The sequence below is a fragment of the Neoarius graeffei genome, chromosome 2 (genome assembly GCF_027579695.1).
Source record: "Neoarius graeffei isolate fNeoGra1 chromosome 2, fNeoGra1.pri, whole genome shotgun sequence".
Taxonomy (NCBI): Eukaryota; Metazoa; Chordata; class Actinopteri; order Siluriformes; family Ariidae; genus Neoarius; species Neoarius graeffei.
Window position 1 is genome coordinate 115763597 of NC_083570.1, and position 19130 is coordinate 115782726.

General features: G+C 43.8%; 1 protein-coding gene and 3 non-coding genes across 5 annotated transcripts in view; all 4 read right to left on the bottom strand.

Annotated features, from left to right (window-relative positions):
* Positions 1–1933: 1933 nt before the first annotated feature.
* rps5 (ribosomal protein S5) overlaps positions 1934–19130 on the bottom strand; it is a 64885-nt gene continuing 47688 nt past the window's right edge. For both annotated transcript variants that reach the window (XM_060915395.1, XM_060915394.1), the window contains exons 2-6: positions 16645–16750; positions 16172–16381; positions 11826–11954; positions 2373–2471; positions 1934–2050 (exon numbers count right to left, since the gene is read on the bottom strand). In XM_060915395.1, the coding sequence (XP_060771378.1) occupies positions 1982–2050; positions 2373–2471; positions 11826–11954; positions 16172–16381; positions 16645–16749 (612 nt within the window). In that variant the 5' untranslated portion in view covers position 16750 and the 3' untranslated portion in view covers positions 1934–1981. The remainder of the gene's footprint in view (positions 2051–2372; positions 2472–11825; positions 11955–16171; positions 16382–16644; positions 16751–19130) is intronic.
* Positions 2160–2291, bottom strand: LOC132882331 (small nucleolar RNA SNORA3/SNORA45 family). Its single transcript, XR_009654197.1, has one exon. It is a non-coding gene; the product is annotated as a small nucleolar RNA SNORA3/SNORA45 family (small nucleolar RNA).
* On the bottom strand, positions 12062–12195 carry LOC132882332 (small nucleolar RNA SNORA3/SNORA45 family). Its single transcript, XR_009654198.1, has one exon. It is a non-coding gene; the product is annotated as a small nucleolar RNA SNORA3/SNORA45 family (small nucleolar RNA).
* Positions 16440–16573, bottom strand: LOC132882333 (small nucleolar RNA SNORA3/SNORA45 family). The gene has a single exon (XR_009654199.1). It is a non-coding gene; the product is annotated as a small nucleolar RNA SNORA3/SNORA45 family (small nucleolar RNA).

Consider the following 19130-nt stretch of genomic DNA (forward strand, 5'->3'; position numbering starts at 1 on the left):
ACCTCGGCACTTGCAGTCTAGATGTCAAAGGGTGAACATGAACCCTCAACGCTGTGATGTCCTCATCTTAATGCTCCAGAACCAACTGATACAGGCTCAACATATCCTTGCTGAGAGAAGGAGGAGGAGGAGGAGAAGGAGGAGGAGGGTGGTACGGAACATCTGGGTGCGTGGCTGGACTTGGTTAGCTGTGCTTAGGCAGTGCTGCAGCAGTGAAACAGCCGCCGACGGCCATACCCCGTACAAAGCACAGCAAAGCCAAAATTGACCAAAAATTAGCACTTACGACCACGTCCACCAGATTTTTGTACGTGATATAGACGCGGAGTGCTGTGTGACCGCCCCTTTAGCCAGAGAGGATCGTTCATTTTTGTCAACCTGGAACGACCATCACTGAACAGAGGTGGGTGTCTGACATCTTTTATCAGCCACCTACAATGCAGCCATCAGCATTCTGATTCGGATTCTATGATGATCCATGAGAGGATAAATACTGGATACTCCCTATTAGTCAGACAGAACTGAGGATGCCTTTCGGATGAGAGGCGAAACGTCTTCAAGATTCTTCAAGCAAGTCCAGTTGCTCTCTTCTCCCAACCACAGAATAGCCGCAAATGCGTCGCTGGTGTCACAAAGCCGCCGCAAACCCTTCTCAAGTCAGTTTCCGTCAGACAGGAAGTGCGAGAACTGGATTCTCATATTTTATCGCGATTGTTGTGTCTCAACTAGTCGCAGCCCAGTGAGATACTAGCCTAACGTCATACTTTGTCCATTTAGAGTTGCATTTAATCTTGTGGAACCGCCATAAAACTATTTTGAGAGACGCTGCCGCTATAACAAGTGAGAACAGGAATGAACTTGTTGCAGAATGTTTTACAATATTAAGTGTAACTATAAACAGAAAACGTATGACATGCTCTTTAATGAATAAAATAGTCATTTAGGCTTATGCTGGCTATTATTAATCTTATTCATTCTAGATTGTGGGATGAAATAACATTAAGCAGGTTTCCTTTGAAACCATTTTAACCATTGTGGAAGGTCCGTTTCTCCACTGAGTGATGTTCATTAAACCTGTTTTTTCTGCTTGAGACAGTCGTTTTAATTCAACACAGTAGGGGTGTTCACACGGCAACTTTTACTCCGGTAGAGCGTTCACACGGTACAAAGTTATACCGGTGTAGCCCCTGAAAGCTGCTTAAACCGGTGCAAATCTAACCCTGCTCGGGAGGTGGTTTAAGAAATTTACTCCGGAGTAAATGCGGGGCAGCACCGATATAAAATGGGACGTCTGAACGCTACAGGGGTAGACTCGCTACTCGTGAGGAGAGTTGATTACATACGGGCATTGCATAATTTGCATCCTGGTATTTTGCGCTTCCAAAATGGCGAATACCAACAATAGAACTGCGTGTCTTCCAGTGTTGCCAGATTGGGCGGTTTTAAGTGCATTTTGGTGGATTTGAACATATTTTGGGCTGGAAAACGTCAGCAGTATCTGGCAACACTGGTGTCTTCATCCACGTTGTTTTCCCGGCGCTTGGTGATGCCATGACAACCGGGAAAAGGAAGTACATTTTCACGCATGCACATATTTCATTTCCGCATTATGACTATCGTATAGCACGGTCGCAAAAACTGCCGTGTGAACGCAAGTGGGGCTGCACCGGTGCGAACACGCTTCTCTCTAGTAAGCAGGTTTGTGACGTGTGAACGCGCCACAAAATCAACACCGGTGTAAGATATATCGCAACAAAATACATGGATGCAAATATGTGCCGTGTGAACACCCCTATAGACGCGTCTCCAAAGCCTGATAAGTATTGGCACAAAGTTACAAACTGCACAAGCATGTTAATGGAACCCCATCTATTGTTTCTTGCTGCTCAACACTGAGTAGTTTTGTTTTATAGTGAAATCAGACACATCAATCTGAGGTTTCTCTAAATTTATTTGATCTTTTAGTAGAAAGCAAGGAGTTTTAACGGTTGGACTTGGCCACTCTCTCCAACTCGTCCTTCTTCTTGATGGCGTAGGAGTTTGACGAACCCTGAGAACCAGAACAGACAGACAGAGCATATCAGCTACCATGAAGACTAAACTTTGAAACGGTTTAGATTAAATACTAGGTGTGCTAAAGAACAGGGTATAAATGTGAGGAGTGTTTCTGAGCTGGTGATTGGCTGAGTAATGGAGAAGCAGCAACCAATGAATTAGCAGAGAGTTTAATCTGCGAGAACAATAGCACACCAGGACAATGGACAGTATCAGGATGTGACTCTAGTCTCGCCTTTTTTTTTTTTTAAATCCTGACTGAGATTGTTGCAGATTTCCCAAAATGCCCTGCTGGATGAGATCATAACTCCGGTTACCTTAGCGGCGTTGATGAGCTCGTCAGCCAAACACTCGGCGATGGTTTTAATGTTTCTGAAGGCAGCCTCTCTCGCCCCAGTGCACAGCAGCCAGATAGCCTGAGAGAGAGAGACAGACACACAATATTAAACTGTATAATAACCATCACTAGTGTTTATTGCAGATGAGATGAGATTTCTGTATCTGAGCTTGTGATTGGCTAAGCAATAGGAAGCAGCAGCCAATGAACTGACAAAGATTTACTCTGCGAGTTCAGCAGCATGCCAAGACCATGAAGAACGTCAGGACAGGACTGCAGGACTCACTTAAAAATAATAATCTAAATTATACACCTGTACATCTAAATTTGAAATTTCACATTCAACTTCAAAAGGCAGGTAAAAAGTCTGTCACCCTGTAAAACTCAAATTCAACTAATTTGCAGTGTTTAAGCGCCGCTCTCTGTTCCTCACATACCCCTTTTCCACCAAATCAGTTCCAGGGCTGGTTCGGGGCCAGTGCTGGTGCTGGTTCACAACTCGTTCAACTTGCGAGCCAGCTGAGAACCAGTTTGCTTTTCCATAGCTCGCAGTGCTAAGGGAAGATACGTCATTACGTCGCTGTATACGTCAGTTACGTCGCTACGTTTGCATAAACCTTGGCGCGAATATCGAAGCAAAAACACGGAAGAAGCAGCAGCAACAACAATAATAAATTACTTCGCGTTTGTACAGCTGCTGCTTCTCGTCGCTTAAAAATGGCGATCTTTCGCGGTCTTGTTATTGTTGTTGGTCTTAACAACTCCGCCCCCCCCGCTGACGTAAGCGGTTCTTTCCTCTGGCCCAGCAGAGAGTTGGTGCTAGCCTGGAACCGGTTTTTCTGGCCCCAGAGCCAGTTCTTTGTCAGTGGAAACAGAAAACCCGGTTCCAAACTAAGCACTGGCCCCGAACCAGCCCTGGAACCGCTTTGGTGGAAAAGGGGCAACAGAGATTCCTCCTGTATTCAGCTCAATTTCTGGAGTTCCTAAAAAGGATCATGTTGTGAACCCACTCCTCCAGTGTCTCTCAATTTAATAATATTCAGATTTCTTGAAATGCCAAAAGGTGAGTGGGTAACTGCTAGTAGGATTCGATGAAGTCGCCAACGAGGAACCTGCAGATTCCAAGATCAGTTCAAACAACTGACATAAGTACAATTTATTGGGAGGTGTAGCCAATTTGCTAGAAGATCCAAACTGTCCCCCCTCAACTGAGAGGAAACTGATTTGGATGGTCAGGAACAACCGAGGAACTACTAAGGCACAAGCTTGCAATGAAACTGGAAGCGGCTGGAACACCAGTGTTACTGTCTACAGTCAAGTGACATTTACATCACTACGGACTGACAGGCTGCCATCCAAGAAAGAAGCCCCTGCTCCAAAAATCAACACCAAGCTTGAGTAAAGTTTACAGCTGACCACATGGACAAACGAAAAAGCCTTCTGGAGGAAAGTCTGATGGTCAGATGAGAAAGATTGAGTTGTTTGGCCACAATGACCAAAGGTACAGAGGAACACTATCTGTTCAAGTATGGTGGTGGTAGCATCATGCGCTGGGGCTGTTTTGCTGCCACTGGAACTAGTGCATTGCACAAAGTGGATGAAATAATGAGCCTCGTCCCATCAGCTAGATAGTTGAAACTTGGACACAATGTGGAGTTCCACATCAGAGCTGGTCGCGGAGGATAAAGCAGAATAACACTAAGCTTAAAACAAGTCCTGATCTCAGCCCTGTTGAAAATGTGTGGACTGTGTTTAAAAGTCAGGTCTCTGCCAGCAAACGCACAAATTTAACTGATGTCCACGAATTCTGCCAAGAAGAGGGGACACATATCCAACTAGAATTCTGCCAGAAGCTTGTTTATTAACAAAAGCGTCTGGTCAAGAGGAAACTCTCCAAGGGACATTTAACCAAATATTAGGTGTGCTGTATGTATAATTCCTACACAACCCCTGGCAAAAAATATGGAATCAATCACTACTCCTGGAGGATGTTCATTCAGCTGTTTTACTTTGTAGCACAAAAAAAAAAAATCACAGATATGACAAAACTGTTTAATTTAACAGCTGAACATTCTGGCTTTGTAAAATATACCTAAAAAAATTAAATGAATTTTTTGTAATTAATGGCACATTTTTTTCAAGATGAAGTAGAAGAAAAAAGTATGGAATCACTCAATGATGAGAAAAAAATTATGGATTTATAAATTTAAAAAAAAAAATCACAATTAGTACTTTGCTGCACCTCCCCTGGCTTTTATGACAGCTTGAATTCTTTGAGGCGTGGACTTCACTCATGAAAAACGATATTCATCATCAGTCAGGTTCCAACTTTCTCGTATAGCAGTTGACAGATCAGCTTTGCAGGATGGAGCCTTGTCATGGACTTTTTTTTTTTCCAATTTCCACCATATATTTTCAATTGGATTGAGATCCAGACTGTTTGCTGGCCGTGCCATTGAGTTGATCTGCCTTTCCTGAAGAAACGTTTTAATGCTCTTTGCTCTGTAGCAAGATGCATTATCATCCTGAAAAATGACTTCTTCAACACCAAAAGTACTTTTGATTGATGGAATGAGAAAAGTGTCCAAACTTTCAATGTACACCTGTGCATTTACTCAAGAGGTAATGACTGCCATCTGCCCAGGTCCTTTACCTCAGCGGCCCCCAACCCCCGGGCCGCGGACCGGTACCGGGCCACACAGACCGGTACCGGGCCACACAGAAAGAATAAATAACCTGCACTATTTCCGTTTCATTCATTATCTGAGTCTGAACGATGTTTGATTTTGAAAAATGACCGGATTCTCTCCGTTACATCCGTCTATAACTCACGCTTGACCAGAGCATGTGAGCGGAGTGGAGCGGCGAGAATTTCGGTCCTCGCTCACCGAGGTGGTCGCTCCGCTCGCTCCCCGCTCAATGTTGCACCATGCCGCTTCGCCCGTTACCGCTCAGCGCTCCACCAAGATTGCATCCCGCTCCACTCCACGCTCGCTCAAAAAATGTGCACGCATGCGCGTAGCGGACGCAGAGCACTTCCTGTATCTCTGCCCTCTGTCCCCCGCACTTTTTACAGCCATTACAACCACTTAATTTTTAACACGTGGAAACGCGTTTTTCCGAGCCGCCTCTAAACGCATCATGAGCAGGCGGAGCGCAGGTAGCAAACAAACACCGCTGTCGTTCATTCTGAGCCACGTTGGGCATGCTTCAGACTTGTGATGTGAGCGGTAACGGGGCGAAACTGGAGCGGGCCATTGCCTCGCTCCATCCTTCCCATCCTTGAAAAAAAAAAAAATCCCGCTCCGCGCTCTTTTCAAAATTCGTCCGCTCCGCTCACATGCTCTGCTCTTGACGCATGTCAAGACGCTTATCTCAGCGACCAAGAATGTTGGAGAGAGGACATTACTCATGTTATGTTGCTGACGCGATGTTACGAGGATGCTGCTAATAAAGTTGCATACGAGTACACAGTGGATTCACGTTTATTACTATATTTAGAAAATACCACAGTTTATCCACCACAGCTTAAAGGCTGGTCCGTGAAAATATTGTCTGACATCAAACCGGTCCATGCCACAAAAAAGGTTGGGGACCGCTGCTTTACCTGACATCCAACCCCATATCATCAATGACTGTGGAAATTTGCTTGTTTTCTTCAGGCAGTCATCTTTATATGTTTCATTGGAACAGCACCAAACACAAGTTCCAGCATCATCTCCTTGGCCAATGCAGATTCATGATTCATCACTGAATATAACTTTCATCCAATCACCCACAGTCCACGACTCCTTCTCTTTAACCCCTCTGTAACCTTGTTTTCTTCTGTTTAGGTGTTAATGATGGTTAACGTTTGGCTTTTCTGTCTGTAAATCCCATTTCCTTCCGCCGATTTCTTACATTTTGGTCACAAACATTGACTCCTGTTTCTGCCCATTTGTTTTTCATTTCTTTTCTTGTGCATTGTCTATTTTCAAGGCATCCTGCTTTGAGTTTCCTGTCCTGACGCTTTGATCTACCTGTATGTTTCCCTTTTACAACCTTCCCATTTTGTTTGTACTCGCTCCAAATTTTAGACACAGCTGACTGGAAACACCCAACATCTTTTACCACACTCCGTGTTGAATTACCTTCTTTAAGGAGTTTTATAATCCTTTCCATTGTTTCAACTGACAGCTCTCTTGTTGGGGCCATGTTTTCTGTCAATCAGCCAGGTGCAACAGCTCATTCAGGTCTACAAGCTTTTTCTTTTAACTGCAGACTAATTTGCACATTTAGGCTTGTGCGGATATTTGTTTTAGAAATGCAAGTTATAGCTTGATTCCATAATTTTTTTCTTCTACTTGATCTTTAAAAAAATGTGCCATTAATTACAACAATTTCATATAATTTTTTTGAGGTATATTTTACAAAGCCAGAATGTTCAGCTGTTAAATAAAACAATTTTGTCATGTCTGTGATTTGTTTTTTTGCTACAAAGTAAAACAGCTGAATGAACATCCTCCAAGAGTAGTGATTCCATATTTTTTTGCCAGGGGTTGTATGAAACTAGAGAAGCTCTTCTTTCCATCGATACCAAACACAACCCACAGACTCAACTAACCAGCTCACATCAGCCCCATAGCAAACACGCAGCCAAGCTTCACAATTTGCCATCCACATGCCTAACTGTGTTTGCCTCAATATTCCATCAAAACCCCAAAAGTGATTATCAAAAGTAACCAGTACTGATTCATTCCCATGTCATCGTCATTTTGGGTTCATCCATACAATTCTCTGATCAAAACAGACAACATCGGTGCTTGTAATGCAGCCACTGATCCCGATGCCTGAATTTGCTTCACGATCTTTTGCTGCCATCTTGTGCGCGTTTGATGGGACTACAGGCAACGAAGTTCCAGAATATTCCACTTCTCATGAGCTTTCCAACTGTATCTCAAATCACAAGATTCATTTTACTGGAGTAGCGAAATGTGTGTAAAGGCAAGTGTCTTACAGAGCTTTAAAGATTTTATGCACAACCTGCATTTACCTGTTTATTTTGGTTTTTCATATTTTTCCAAATCAAAACGTCTAACAAACCCCAGAAAACTAAGACGAGGTAAGTTCAGCCTCAGAAGCCCTCGAACAGATGAGGTGAGTCTTTGTATCACCTGCATGGAAGACATGTTCAAGTTCTGCTACCTCAAGGCCTGTGACACAGATGCCCCCTCCCCCGCCACAGGGTCAACCATCAAAGAGGGGTCAGCGGAGACAACCTGACCCTGTCAGTCAACAGCCAAAGCAGGACATGGTGGTGATGAGCAAGAAATGTGGAGTAACCCAAAAGAGCTGGATGTGGAACCACCAACGCCAAACGTCCAGCAGGGACCAGCATTATCATAACTGTGATGGTCACTACTGAGTTTGTTCAAACCTCTCTTCGGCTCCAGCATGATTCGCGCAATCATCAGTAACACCTATGTCAAAGCTGAAAGAAGAAAAGCATGAAGGATGCACTTCAAGTGGCCTCCCCTCTACATATTTTGGGCCAGTCACCTTTTCTGGCCCTACAACTTCACCCTTCCATGGTGCAGCATGACAAGGGACAGACAGACCATTTTTTGGTCCTTTCATCTCTGACAAAGAGGATGAAGAAAAGAAAGGGGGGGGACGGACACAATACAACCAGCTTCTTAAACTCAAACCCCTCTACAGCCAGATTTGTCAACACTTACAACTCTCTCTTCCAACCAGGCAGAGAAGTAACTACTGATGAAAGGATGGTTTCAGGCAAAACCAGAACTGGATTCAAACAGTTCATTAAAGACAAGCCAAACTGTTTGTCATGGCTGAATCCCAGACTGGATACACGTGGAACAACTTCGTTTATCAAGAAGAAACTGCCAATCTTTGGGGGAGGACCTCAGTTACACATCAATTACTGGGAAAAGGTTACCATCTGGGCGGCACGGTGGTGTAGTGGTTAGCGCTGTCGCCTCACAGCAAGAAGGTCCTGGGTTCGAGCCCCGGGGCCGGCGAGGGCCTTTCTGTGCGGAGTTTGCATGTTCTCCCCGTGTCCGCGTGGGTTTCCTCCGGGTGCTCCGGTTTCCCCCACAGTCCAAAGACATGCAGGTTAGGTTAACTGGTGACTCTAAATTGACCGTAGGTGTGAATGTGAATGGTTGTCTGTGTCTATGTGTCAGCCCTGTGATGACCTGGCGACTTGTCCAGGGTGTACCCCGCCTTTCGCCCGTAGTCAGCTGGGATAGGCTCCAGCTCGCCTGCGACCCTGTAAAACAGGATAAAGCAGCTACAGATAATGAGATGAGATGAATGAGGTTAGCATCTGTCTGTATGCTGACCATTTTTACTCAAGTCAAGCACTTTCACAAACTTGTGGAACCATCTGACACTCACACACTGGCTCTCTCAAAAATAACCCAGAATGATTTACTGAAGATGGCTGAAAGAAGAGATAAGAGGTGGCTATGGAAGGAAAGGACAACGCCCTCTTTGTCCTATTTTCCACAAGGCACACAGTAGAGACACGACACGTAGAAAAGTGAAGGAGGTTGGATAGTGGTGCTATAAAACCATTCCTATTCCTGGTGCCATCATGGATTGTAATAGCTACGTGAGTGGGGTGCATCTGTCAGATGTTCTCATCCAATATTGCGCCATTCGAAGGAAGATGATGAGATGCTATAAGACCTTTTTTGACCATTTTATTGACCATGCAATTGTGAATCACTACATCCTGTACAAACTCTTGGCTATTGAACGACCAGAAACTCCCATGACACAAATGTATGGAGGTCCTGATGAAAGAGCTGGTTACAGAGACCAAATCTGCAGTTCCTCTTGCCCCACTTGTATGCTGGATGTACTTCAGACAAACTGACTGCCCTGCAGAGGGTCTGTTCCATATAAGGACCAGGCGGAACCAAGAAAAGACCCCACTATACTGCAATAAGAGCAACAGTGCCCCATTTCCGACAACATTAGGGTCACTTTGGTGGACCATGTCATAAACCATGGCCAAATGGTTAGAGAAGCAGCTTTGGGACCAAAATGTCACCGGTTCGATTCCCTGGACCAGCAGGGGTGCCCTTGAGCAAGGCACCCATCCTACAACTGCTCTCCGGGGTGCTCTTGGGTATGTTGTACGTCACTCTAGACAAGAGCATCTGCTAAATGCCTGGAATGTAATGTGTCTCACCTCGACCAGGACCTGTTTTCAGGAAGACCATATGAGGATGTAGACTCCACAGCACCCAATCAGTGTGGTTTACTTCAGAATTGTTTATTACTCCTGAAATTGCACTAAAAAAGGTACACATTTTTACTAACTACACATGTAAAATGTGCATGGTGTAGCTCCAGACCCAGTTTTGGGCACTGGCTTCCTTTGGGTGCCTTAGTCTGCCACGGGTGATGCCTGTTCTGCTCAGTACGGACTGCAGCGAGCTCACTGCTCTCTTTAACATCGGGGTTGTCCAGTGCTCTATGCGGCGGTGCTTCCGTGCTAAATTTGTGGATCCATGGCACGGTGTTCCAAGCGACGTTTCCCGGTGGCGGCACAGCAGCTGTGCAGGTGGTTTGGGACATTCCCTCGTGCGCTTTTTGGTGGGATTGTGGGCAGCTACGCCACAGGAATTACATCCTGACCCTCTTTTGGTGGACTTTTTTTTTTGCAATTGTGAAGCAGCCTTGGGTGTGAGAAAGGCACGACGTTATTATTATTGCTGTTTGTTTTCCATTTGCAAATCAAGTTTTATTAAAAGTACAATTTAGTTGTTTATTGATTTTGGAGAATTGTAGAATCTGATGATACACCAGTATCAGTAGTATGCTGTAGTCAGCTTCCCTTTCAACAGGTTTAAAAAGAAAACATTTAGCACACCAGTGTTCTCCACTACCTGAAGTTATAGCTATTATATATTATATAGGTAGTATTGAGCGGCCGTCGCTGGGGGGTTCACGAGGGGGGTGTCCCCCCTTGCACCAGAAAATTTTGAAATAAACCCCTCAGACGCCATTTCCTGGCATCTAAGTTGCATGTTATTTATTTCGCAAGTAGCTGCTTTTGTGCAAAATCTTCTGACACTGGGAGCCGACTTTGCATTTATTTTGTCACTCCGTTACTGAAATGTTTATTGAATAGAATACCTTTGTTTTTAGTTGAATTCTATACGAAATTACCTTCCATTTGATGTGCAGTATGTGTCTTTTCTTTCCACCGTACTCCTCTTGGAGGTCTGAGGCAATCAAAGCCACTTAACTGACACTATTACCCCTTTTCCACCAAATCAGTTCCAGGGCTGGTTCGGGGCCAGTGCTGGTGCTGGTTCACAACTCGTTCAACTTGCGAGCCAGCTGAGAACCAGTTTGCTTTTCCAGAGCTTGCAGTGCTAAGCGAAGCCACGTCATTACGTCGCTGTATACGTCAGTTACGTCGCTACGTTTGCGTAAACCTTGGCGCGAATATCGAAGCAAAAACAACGCAGAAGAAGCAGCAGCAACAACAATAATAATAAATGACTTTGCGTTTGTACAGCTGCTGCTTCTCGTCGCTTAAAAATGGCGATCTTTCGCGGTCTTGTTATTGTTGTTGGTCTTAACAACTCCGCCCCCCCCCCGCTGACGTAAGCGGTTCTTTCCTCTGGCCCAGCAGAGAGTTGGTGCTAGCCTGGAACCGGTTTTTCTGGCCCAGAGCCAGTTCTTTGTCAGTGGAAACAGAAAACCCGGTTCCAAACTAAGCACTGAACCCGAACCAGCCCTGGAACTGCTTTGGTGGAAAAGGGGCATCTGTCGCCGCACTACACATGCGTAGTGACAAGTGAGCGAGCAAGCGTTAAGGGCCTCTGTTGAACCTATTGTAAAGTAAAGCGCATCAACGATCTGTGATCAGAGAATTACTTTGGTGTTTGTATTGGCGTGTTTTGTTTTTTTTTTTACTTTACTTTGAAGTAAACTTTTATTTTTTTGACTGGGCGGCCAAAACTTAAGGCTCGGCGGCGCATTTATGAGTCGGCGGTAATAGCTCTTCTAGCCATTATGACTCGGCGGGCCGCTGAGTCATTAACGATAGCGGAGAACACTGCACACTTTGGGTATCCAAATGGACAAACAGAATCCACCTGGTTCTTTACTCACTAAAACTTCTGTAGTATCTCTAAGGTTTTTTTTTTTTTTTAATATACACAGTTATACTCAAGTAGTTGCTGAATGAAGAAAAGTGGCATCTTTGTGCGTGTCTGCCCAGGCAAGCCACGCCCTCCCAACAGATCTTAAGAGGTGACCAGGATGGAAATAAGTGTTTTACACTGTTGTGCGATCCTTGGTTTAGTTCCATGTATCTAGATCAACTATACATGAGTATATTGTCCGACTTGCTTGTAATTTTACTTTAATAAATCTATCATCAACTGTAGGTTCTCCGTGTGCGTACCTGGTTGACCCTGCGGAGTGGGGACACGTCCACGGCCTGCCTCCTGACTGTTCCAGCTCTGCCGATACGGGTGGAGTCCTCACGTGGGCCGCTGTTAATGATGGCGTTCACCAGAACCTGCAGGGGGTTCTGCAACACCCACAACAAGAAGGTCCGTTACATCAGAACCATCAGTAGTACTGTCAGATAAATCCACCTCCAGACACGAACACTAATTAAAGACGGTCTAGATGTTGAAGTGTCTCTGAGCTGGTGATTGGCTGAGTGACGGAGAAGCAGCAGCCAATGAATTAGCAGAGAGCGGTTAATCTGCGAGAGCTGTAGCACACCAGGACAACAAGCAGCGTCAGGATGTGACTCTAGTCTCGCTCTGGAGAGTCTGGATGATGATCAGGTCTATATCACACTTTTTTTTTTTTTTTATTTAAAGGGGAACTGAAAGCAAATTTTTTATTATCAAAATTCTATTTCTCTCATTTTATTAAATATAGGAATGCATTTTTGTCGCTGCTATAGCAAGTTATGAGTGTTTGAAATATGCTCTGTAATATCTCAGTCCGCATGTCAAAGCGATGGCTGTAAACGAGATTTGTTGAGACCTGTGCGAGACATCGTAGGACGGAAGTAAAACGTACAGCAGAAATCAAAGTGACCAACCCTGTGTCTGAAATCTCTCACTCGTTCACTCTTCCCTATACAGGGAATTACTCTATAGAGGACTATACAGTGAGCTCATGGGTAAAATGAAAAAACGCTTTCAGACGCTACTCCGTCGCGCTGGTATTTACGTCATTACTGTCGCACAATTAAAACGTGCCAGATCAGTCGGCTGGTGGGTTTCAAAATAATAAATACACGCATGTGTTTTTGTGATAAATCCATATTATACTGAGCGCATTCACATTAATCAATACAAAGTACCTGCAGCTTTCAGTTCTTTAAAATCAAGGCTGAATCCTTTCTTTCTCCTTTGCCGCGGCCTTTTATTAAATCAAATTTGAGACTTTTAATTGGATTTCTTTCAGCGCGACCGCAATGCATGATGGGATATAGTGCTTTGGTTAGTCACCATCGTTGTGCACTACTTTTCGTGATGCATTATGGGATACTTTGAGTGCACTATATAGGGTGTAAATAATCCTCGCTAAGTTTTTGGACAGCACTACAAAATGGCGTCCCCACTATAGAGGATGTGCAGTCACGTGACCCATCCGTGTTTACTCCGCCATATTGGACGGCTTCAGGATTGTTTACCATGCACGAGCGTAATGGATCCAGGCAGTAATCCCCAAGAAAATTCGGAAAATACCCCATCTACATCGCGCGATTACTTGTCTAAGTTTGTTCAGCATCTTGAAGGTGACGTGAGGCAGCGTTACGTGGAAAAGTGTTCCAGGTTGGGGATTGCAGATCCGTACAACTTGCCGCAATCCTTGTTCAGGGAAATTCGGAGCTGCGGTGCCGGCGATTTGCCCGATCTGGCCTACCACGACATTTACAATTTTGTTGTTAATCGTGAATCGTGTTACACTGGCAAAGCCCTCAAAGCTTACAAGAGCCTGGAAGCTTATAAATATTTTGTTGCGGGATGGGTATCCCAACTATACCTCTGGAAGGTTCTGAAGAAGAACGTCTACTTGATAACCTCACGGGTAAGTGGCATTAAGACGTTTATCATAAAGAGACTACGCAGGACGTTTTATCGTAAGAATGTTCGAAATCTAAACTCAGTTATGTTCATGGACCCGGTAAGCTGGTAAATAATATTTATTTATTTTTTTCTTTACCAAATTCTAACAGAAAACGAGAGCGCCCGAAAGGGAAAACCGAGAAGAGCCGCCTCATGGCTGTAATGCAAATTGCTTTCCTCCTCAGTATACAAGTGCGCTTCCATGCCAGGGAAAAAGAAACTACCACTGCTGCCTATGTAGTGCCCTATTTATACAAATAGGAGTCATTCAGGATTCAGCCATGTTTTTGCTCCGTGTCATGGCTGAATCCTGAATGACTCCTATTTGTATAAATAGGGCACTACATAGGCAGCAGTGGTAGTTTCTTTTTCCCTGCCATGGAAGCGCACTTGTATACTGAGGAGGAAAGCAATTTGCATTACAGCCATGAGGCGGCTCGGCTCGGTTTTCCCTTTCGGGCGCTCTCGTTTTCTGTTAGAATTTGGTAAAGAAAAAAATAAATAAATATTATTTACCAGCTTACCGGGTCCATGAACATAAATCTGACAGCTGACAAGGTCGGGATATAAACGAATCGAATACAAACCACTCGCCGGGACTCCTACTTATGCGGCTCCAGCTTATCCTTGAAGCTGGAGCCGCAGCTGGATGAAGCCGGCAGCGCGCAGTGATAAGAAGGGAGAGAAAATAGCACCAAGCGATTTCGAGGTCTGACTTTTTATTTGCCAACGGTTTTGTGATGCAAATATATCACTCTTTTGAACACGTACTGTTTTGAGACGAAAAACGTTTTACTTTCGTGACCCCAACAAACTTGCCGGACTACTTTCGTCTGGACCAAAACTGGACAAGAACTGGACTCACAGGATGCTGTCAGGGGTAAGTCAGTGTGTTTGCATGACACTATCGATGGGGATGCCATACAGATTCATGTCAAAAATCCCGAACTATCCCTTTAAGAACATTAATATTACACGTCCATGTGAAAACCAGTTATAATTTTTTTGATATAGTATGCTTCCTACAACCAAATGCTGAACAAGATAGAACCATTCTCGAAAGATCTACTCCCACGCACTTGATAATTAGAACGGGTTCGTCTAAGTTCTATGCGTGGCCATGCCATCCAAGATGGCAGATAAACAAATATCACGCGACGTCATGTGCACGCTCTCTATATAGTGAGTAGGGAGCGATTTCGGACACAGGGGTTGTCAAAAGACGCGCGCGCCCTCTTTCGAATGCTGATGTAATCAAGCCGGAAGTTTTGTTTGTTTTGATAGCAATCAGGAAAGTTTGAAAAAAGTAGGCAGTAATCGTCATTTAAAGGTGGGGTACGAGATTTTGGAATAACGGTTCCCGCAAGCCATATTTTGAAAAGAAACAAGCCTGCCCTCGCCATGTTCCCACCCCCCGCGTCTCGTTAAGTTAGAGTGTAGAGAGCTTGGAAAAATAGCTCAAACTTTCTCATTTAAACTGTTTTCAGCCCCAATTTTCACTCCACACAATTTTCTCAAAAGTAGTAGCCACACTTGTCCTGATTCACACAATGTGTCTACCTACACGATCGGACTTGCAGTTTTTGAATGAGAAGCCTGAAAGTGAGGAGAGCACAGCCGCCCAGCCCTATAGACTGCCATTATAAACTTGGCAGAAAAGTCACTCGTTTTTAACTCACTCTAGTGACCTCATTTTTTACACTACAGACAAAAAATTACATCAGTGTGTTCAAGGGAGCCTTGTGGCGCTCACTGTGAAAGAATTTTGTGAATATCTCCTTCCGTTTTCATGTAAATCCCCATTGTTTGGAGGGACCTTTTTCTATGCATTTCTGTCTCTCCCTGCTCAGTGCGCGGGTTGGGGGAGGGGCTGCTCTCTCTCTCTCACACACACACACACACACACACACACACACACGGGCCGGGCTGCTCGCGGGCTTCAGTCTGATTGACGTGTCAGTATCCAATCATTTTGAGGTGGTACCTCGATAGGATTGGATGGCGTTTTTCCTTTATTTTACACTGTAGACTGGATTAAAATATTTCGTTTTTGGGTCAAACCTTCTATTGTACTGCTTGCAACATGGGTGTGAGGAGCTTTTCAAGCAATATGGCAAAAAATACTCCTGAAAAAAATCTCATACCCCACCTTTAAACTCATTTTTGTGCAATACTTCGTTTAGAAAACAGTTTTCAAAATGGCGGCACTGACACCTGGCTGACACTTAACGTTTCGAAGTCTCGCACAAGTCTTGTGAGGATCGCGTGGATAAGCGACGCCTGCCGTGGACCAAACGAACTAAATTCAACACGGCTAAAAAACGAACAGGCCGATAAGTATAATATTTAATTGCAATTAGTTGCCAATACGAGTCATGATATAAGGTTACTAAAACCGAAAACGTAATTGAATAACACGTTAAGAAATAAAGCAAGTTTAAAAATGACTTCAGTTCCCCTTTAAACAGGAGAAAAATCCATCAAAGTAGATTCTCTCTCGCACGCAATGCAACTCGAGCGCTCACCTGAATATTTAACAATACTAAAGTTTAAAAAAAAAAACAGGAGAATGAGTATGTGGAACACTACTGAAGTAGTCAAACAGAATCGAACATGGTGTCGAAGTGAAGCGTGTGTCCCCACCCCCCACTCGTACCTCTCCGGTGAGCAGGTGGATGATCTCGAAGGCGTGTTTAACGATGCGCACGGTCATCAGCTTCTTGCCGTTGTTGCGGCCGTGCATCATCATAGAGTTGGTGAGACGCTCCACGATGGGACACTGAGCCTTACGGAAGCGCTTGGCGGCGTAGCGCCCTCCGGAGTGAGGCAGGTACTTGGCATACTTCTCCTTCACAGCAATGTAGTCCTGAAGTGGAGAACGATCATACGATTAGATCAGAGCACACACGCGAGTCACGCATGAGGACTGTCTCTGAGCTGGTGATTGGCTGAGTGATGGAGAAGCAGCAGCCAATGAATTAGCAGAGAGCGGTTAATCTGCGAGAGCTATAGCACACCAGGACAACAAGCAGCGTCGGGGTGTGACTCTAGTCTCGCTCTGACGTGCCTGTCAGCTTTTCAGTCACAGTCAATACACTGAGTATCAATTATTCTGTTCAGAAATCTCACCTGAAGGGAGATGTCATTGATCTGCACATCATCGGTGCTCCATTTCCCGAACAGCTTGATCTCGGGCGTCTCAGCCACAGCTGGTGCAGTCTCCCAGTCCGCCATTCTGAGGAGGAACCACAACAGTACACACCGAAATCAGTCTGGTGATATTATTTCAGCATGATGGAGACTGAACTATGGCTCCTGAGTTACCTACAAGCCCTCTTGCTGCTGACTGACTCTGAGATGCAGTTACTAAAGTCGCTCAAGAATAAAACTATACAACAGCACAGGAAACAATCACTTCGTCTGGGAAATAAACCGCAAACCCATCTGTATATTAATTAATAATCTGCATTCTCTGACGGAGCTATGTGAACACACCAGTCACTGATACCAAACTGATATCACTCAGGGTGCACATTTCTGTTCCAAAATACTCATTTTTTTGAAAGTTTAGTTTTCAGATCTTTAGTCAGTGCGTTTTGTTTCCACATATCTTAATATTACAGTGTGAACATTTCACGAGGGATCCTCATCTGATTCAGAAGATATGGCCTGTTGAATTGGTGGGGGCTACAGAGACTACACCAGTGTATATTTTTTTTTCCACAGAATTAAAAAAAAAAAAGATTTAAAAGGTATAACTAGATATATTTTATTGGAAATATTATAAAATACAATTTGTATGGCAATGAACAGAATCAAATATCTTTTCTAATGAAGAAATGCCTAACAAAGAATTGGGGGCTACGGAGACTACATTTCTCAATTAAACCACTACCAGAGATGCCAACCTTGGGGGTGTCGTGGCTCAGGTGGATAAGGCGCCATACCATAAATCCAGGTTCGATTCCGGCCCGAGGTCATTTCCCGATCCCTCCCCGTCTCTCTCTTCCGCTCATTTCCTGTCTCTACACTGTCCTATCCAATAATAAAGGTGAAAAAAGCCCCAAAAAAATCTTTAAAAAAAAAAAAGAGATGCCAACCTTTTGTGAAATCAATGTGTAGTGACTAAAACGAACTGGGACATGTTGGTTTTGTGGGGAGAAAATTGTTGATTTGGGTTTTTTTTTCAATTATCTGAAAAATAAAACCAAACCACAATCACTCATGATTTTCTCATGAGTGATACTCATAACTCACCACATTCACACAAAGACTTCTCTAGTAATTGGTATACAATCAACTTTCAAACAGTGAATATTATTTTCTTAACTTTACTACCGTATTTTCTGGACTATATTTTCTGGACTATACCGTATTTTCCTAGGTTTTGAACCATGCGGCTTATACAAAGGTGCGGCTATTCTGTGGATTTTTCTTCCGCCGCTAGGGGCGCTCTAACCGGAAGTAGAATCAAAAATAAGATAGAGTTGCTGCCGTGTTAAAAGGCACTGTTCGGAAAGAATCTGTTCAGGTACATACATGTACATTTACAGTACAAAATCGTTCTGTACATGCAGTAAATATCTAATTTTTCAACATAGATATCTGCGGCTTATAGCCCGGTGCGGCTTGTATATCTTTTTTTTTTTTTTTTTAAAAATAGAGCGGATGCGGCTTATATACAGGTGCGCTCTATAGTCCAGAAAATACGGTACACAAATGCAGATTACATACCATCAATATTTATAGATAACATACTGGAACACTCAATTAGCAAATACTCAAATAGTTGTACTGGAACATGTCCATTTCCTTTTTATTCCCATGATTAATGTCAAGTCACTTTGATTACTTTTAATTTTTATCAGCTTCCTTTCACTTTTAATCTCATCAATATCAAGTCAGATTACTTATTCGGTTCTGATTGATTTACTTCAGAAGACGACTGTTTCAGTTCCAACAGTGTTTCGTTTCTTTTTGCGAATATATCGTGAAATGTTCATTGCATATTCGGAACATGGTGTTTTGGGTGGATGACAACCCTGATTTCATGTTTTGAGCGATAGTTTGTGAGGTTATGACTAGAGCCCTGCACTCCCGCGGGACCCGACGCAAAGCAGTGCAGGACAAATTTTGAAAGCTCATTGCGGGCGCGGGCGGGAGGGGGAGTGCACAATGCGGGCGCGGGCGGGAGAGGTGATAAGCTGCAGTCTCGCGAACTAAAAACGTGTTTAAAATAAAATTTATAAATTATTAATTTATGTCTATCGTATATAATTTGTGCTGGATATTTTATTTGGCATTAATAAAAACATTTTAAGATGCCTAAATTTGCGGATGTGGTCTAATCTCACGTACGTTTCCGATTCCTTTCCGCTCTTCCGTGTTTGAGATCTCCGATCATGGCAGAAGAGCAGAGCTCCTCTAGTGAAGCTCACAGTGCTTCAGAAGTAAGTGCTGCTTTAAAAAGAGGTACATTTACCGTTAAAAAGTCAAGAGTATTAGTCCTAAGTATTAAAAAAAAGTATTAAAAAGTATTACCTAGCTAGTATTAAAAAGGACTGTGTATCGCACAGATTGTTCAATTTAAAGCGAGAAATAGACAGTGTATAATC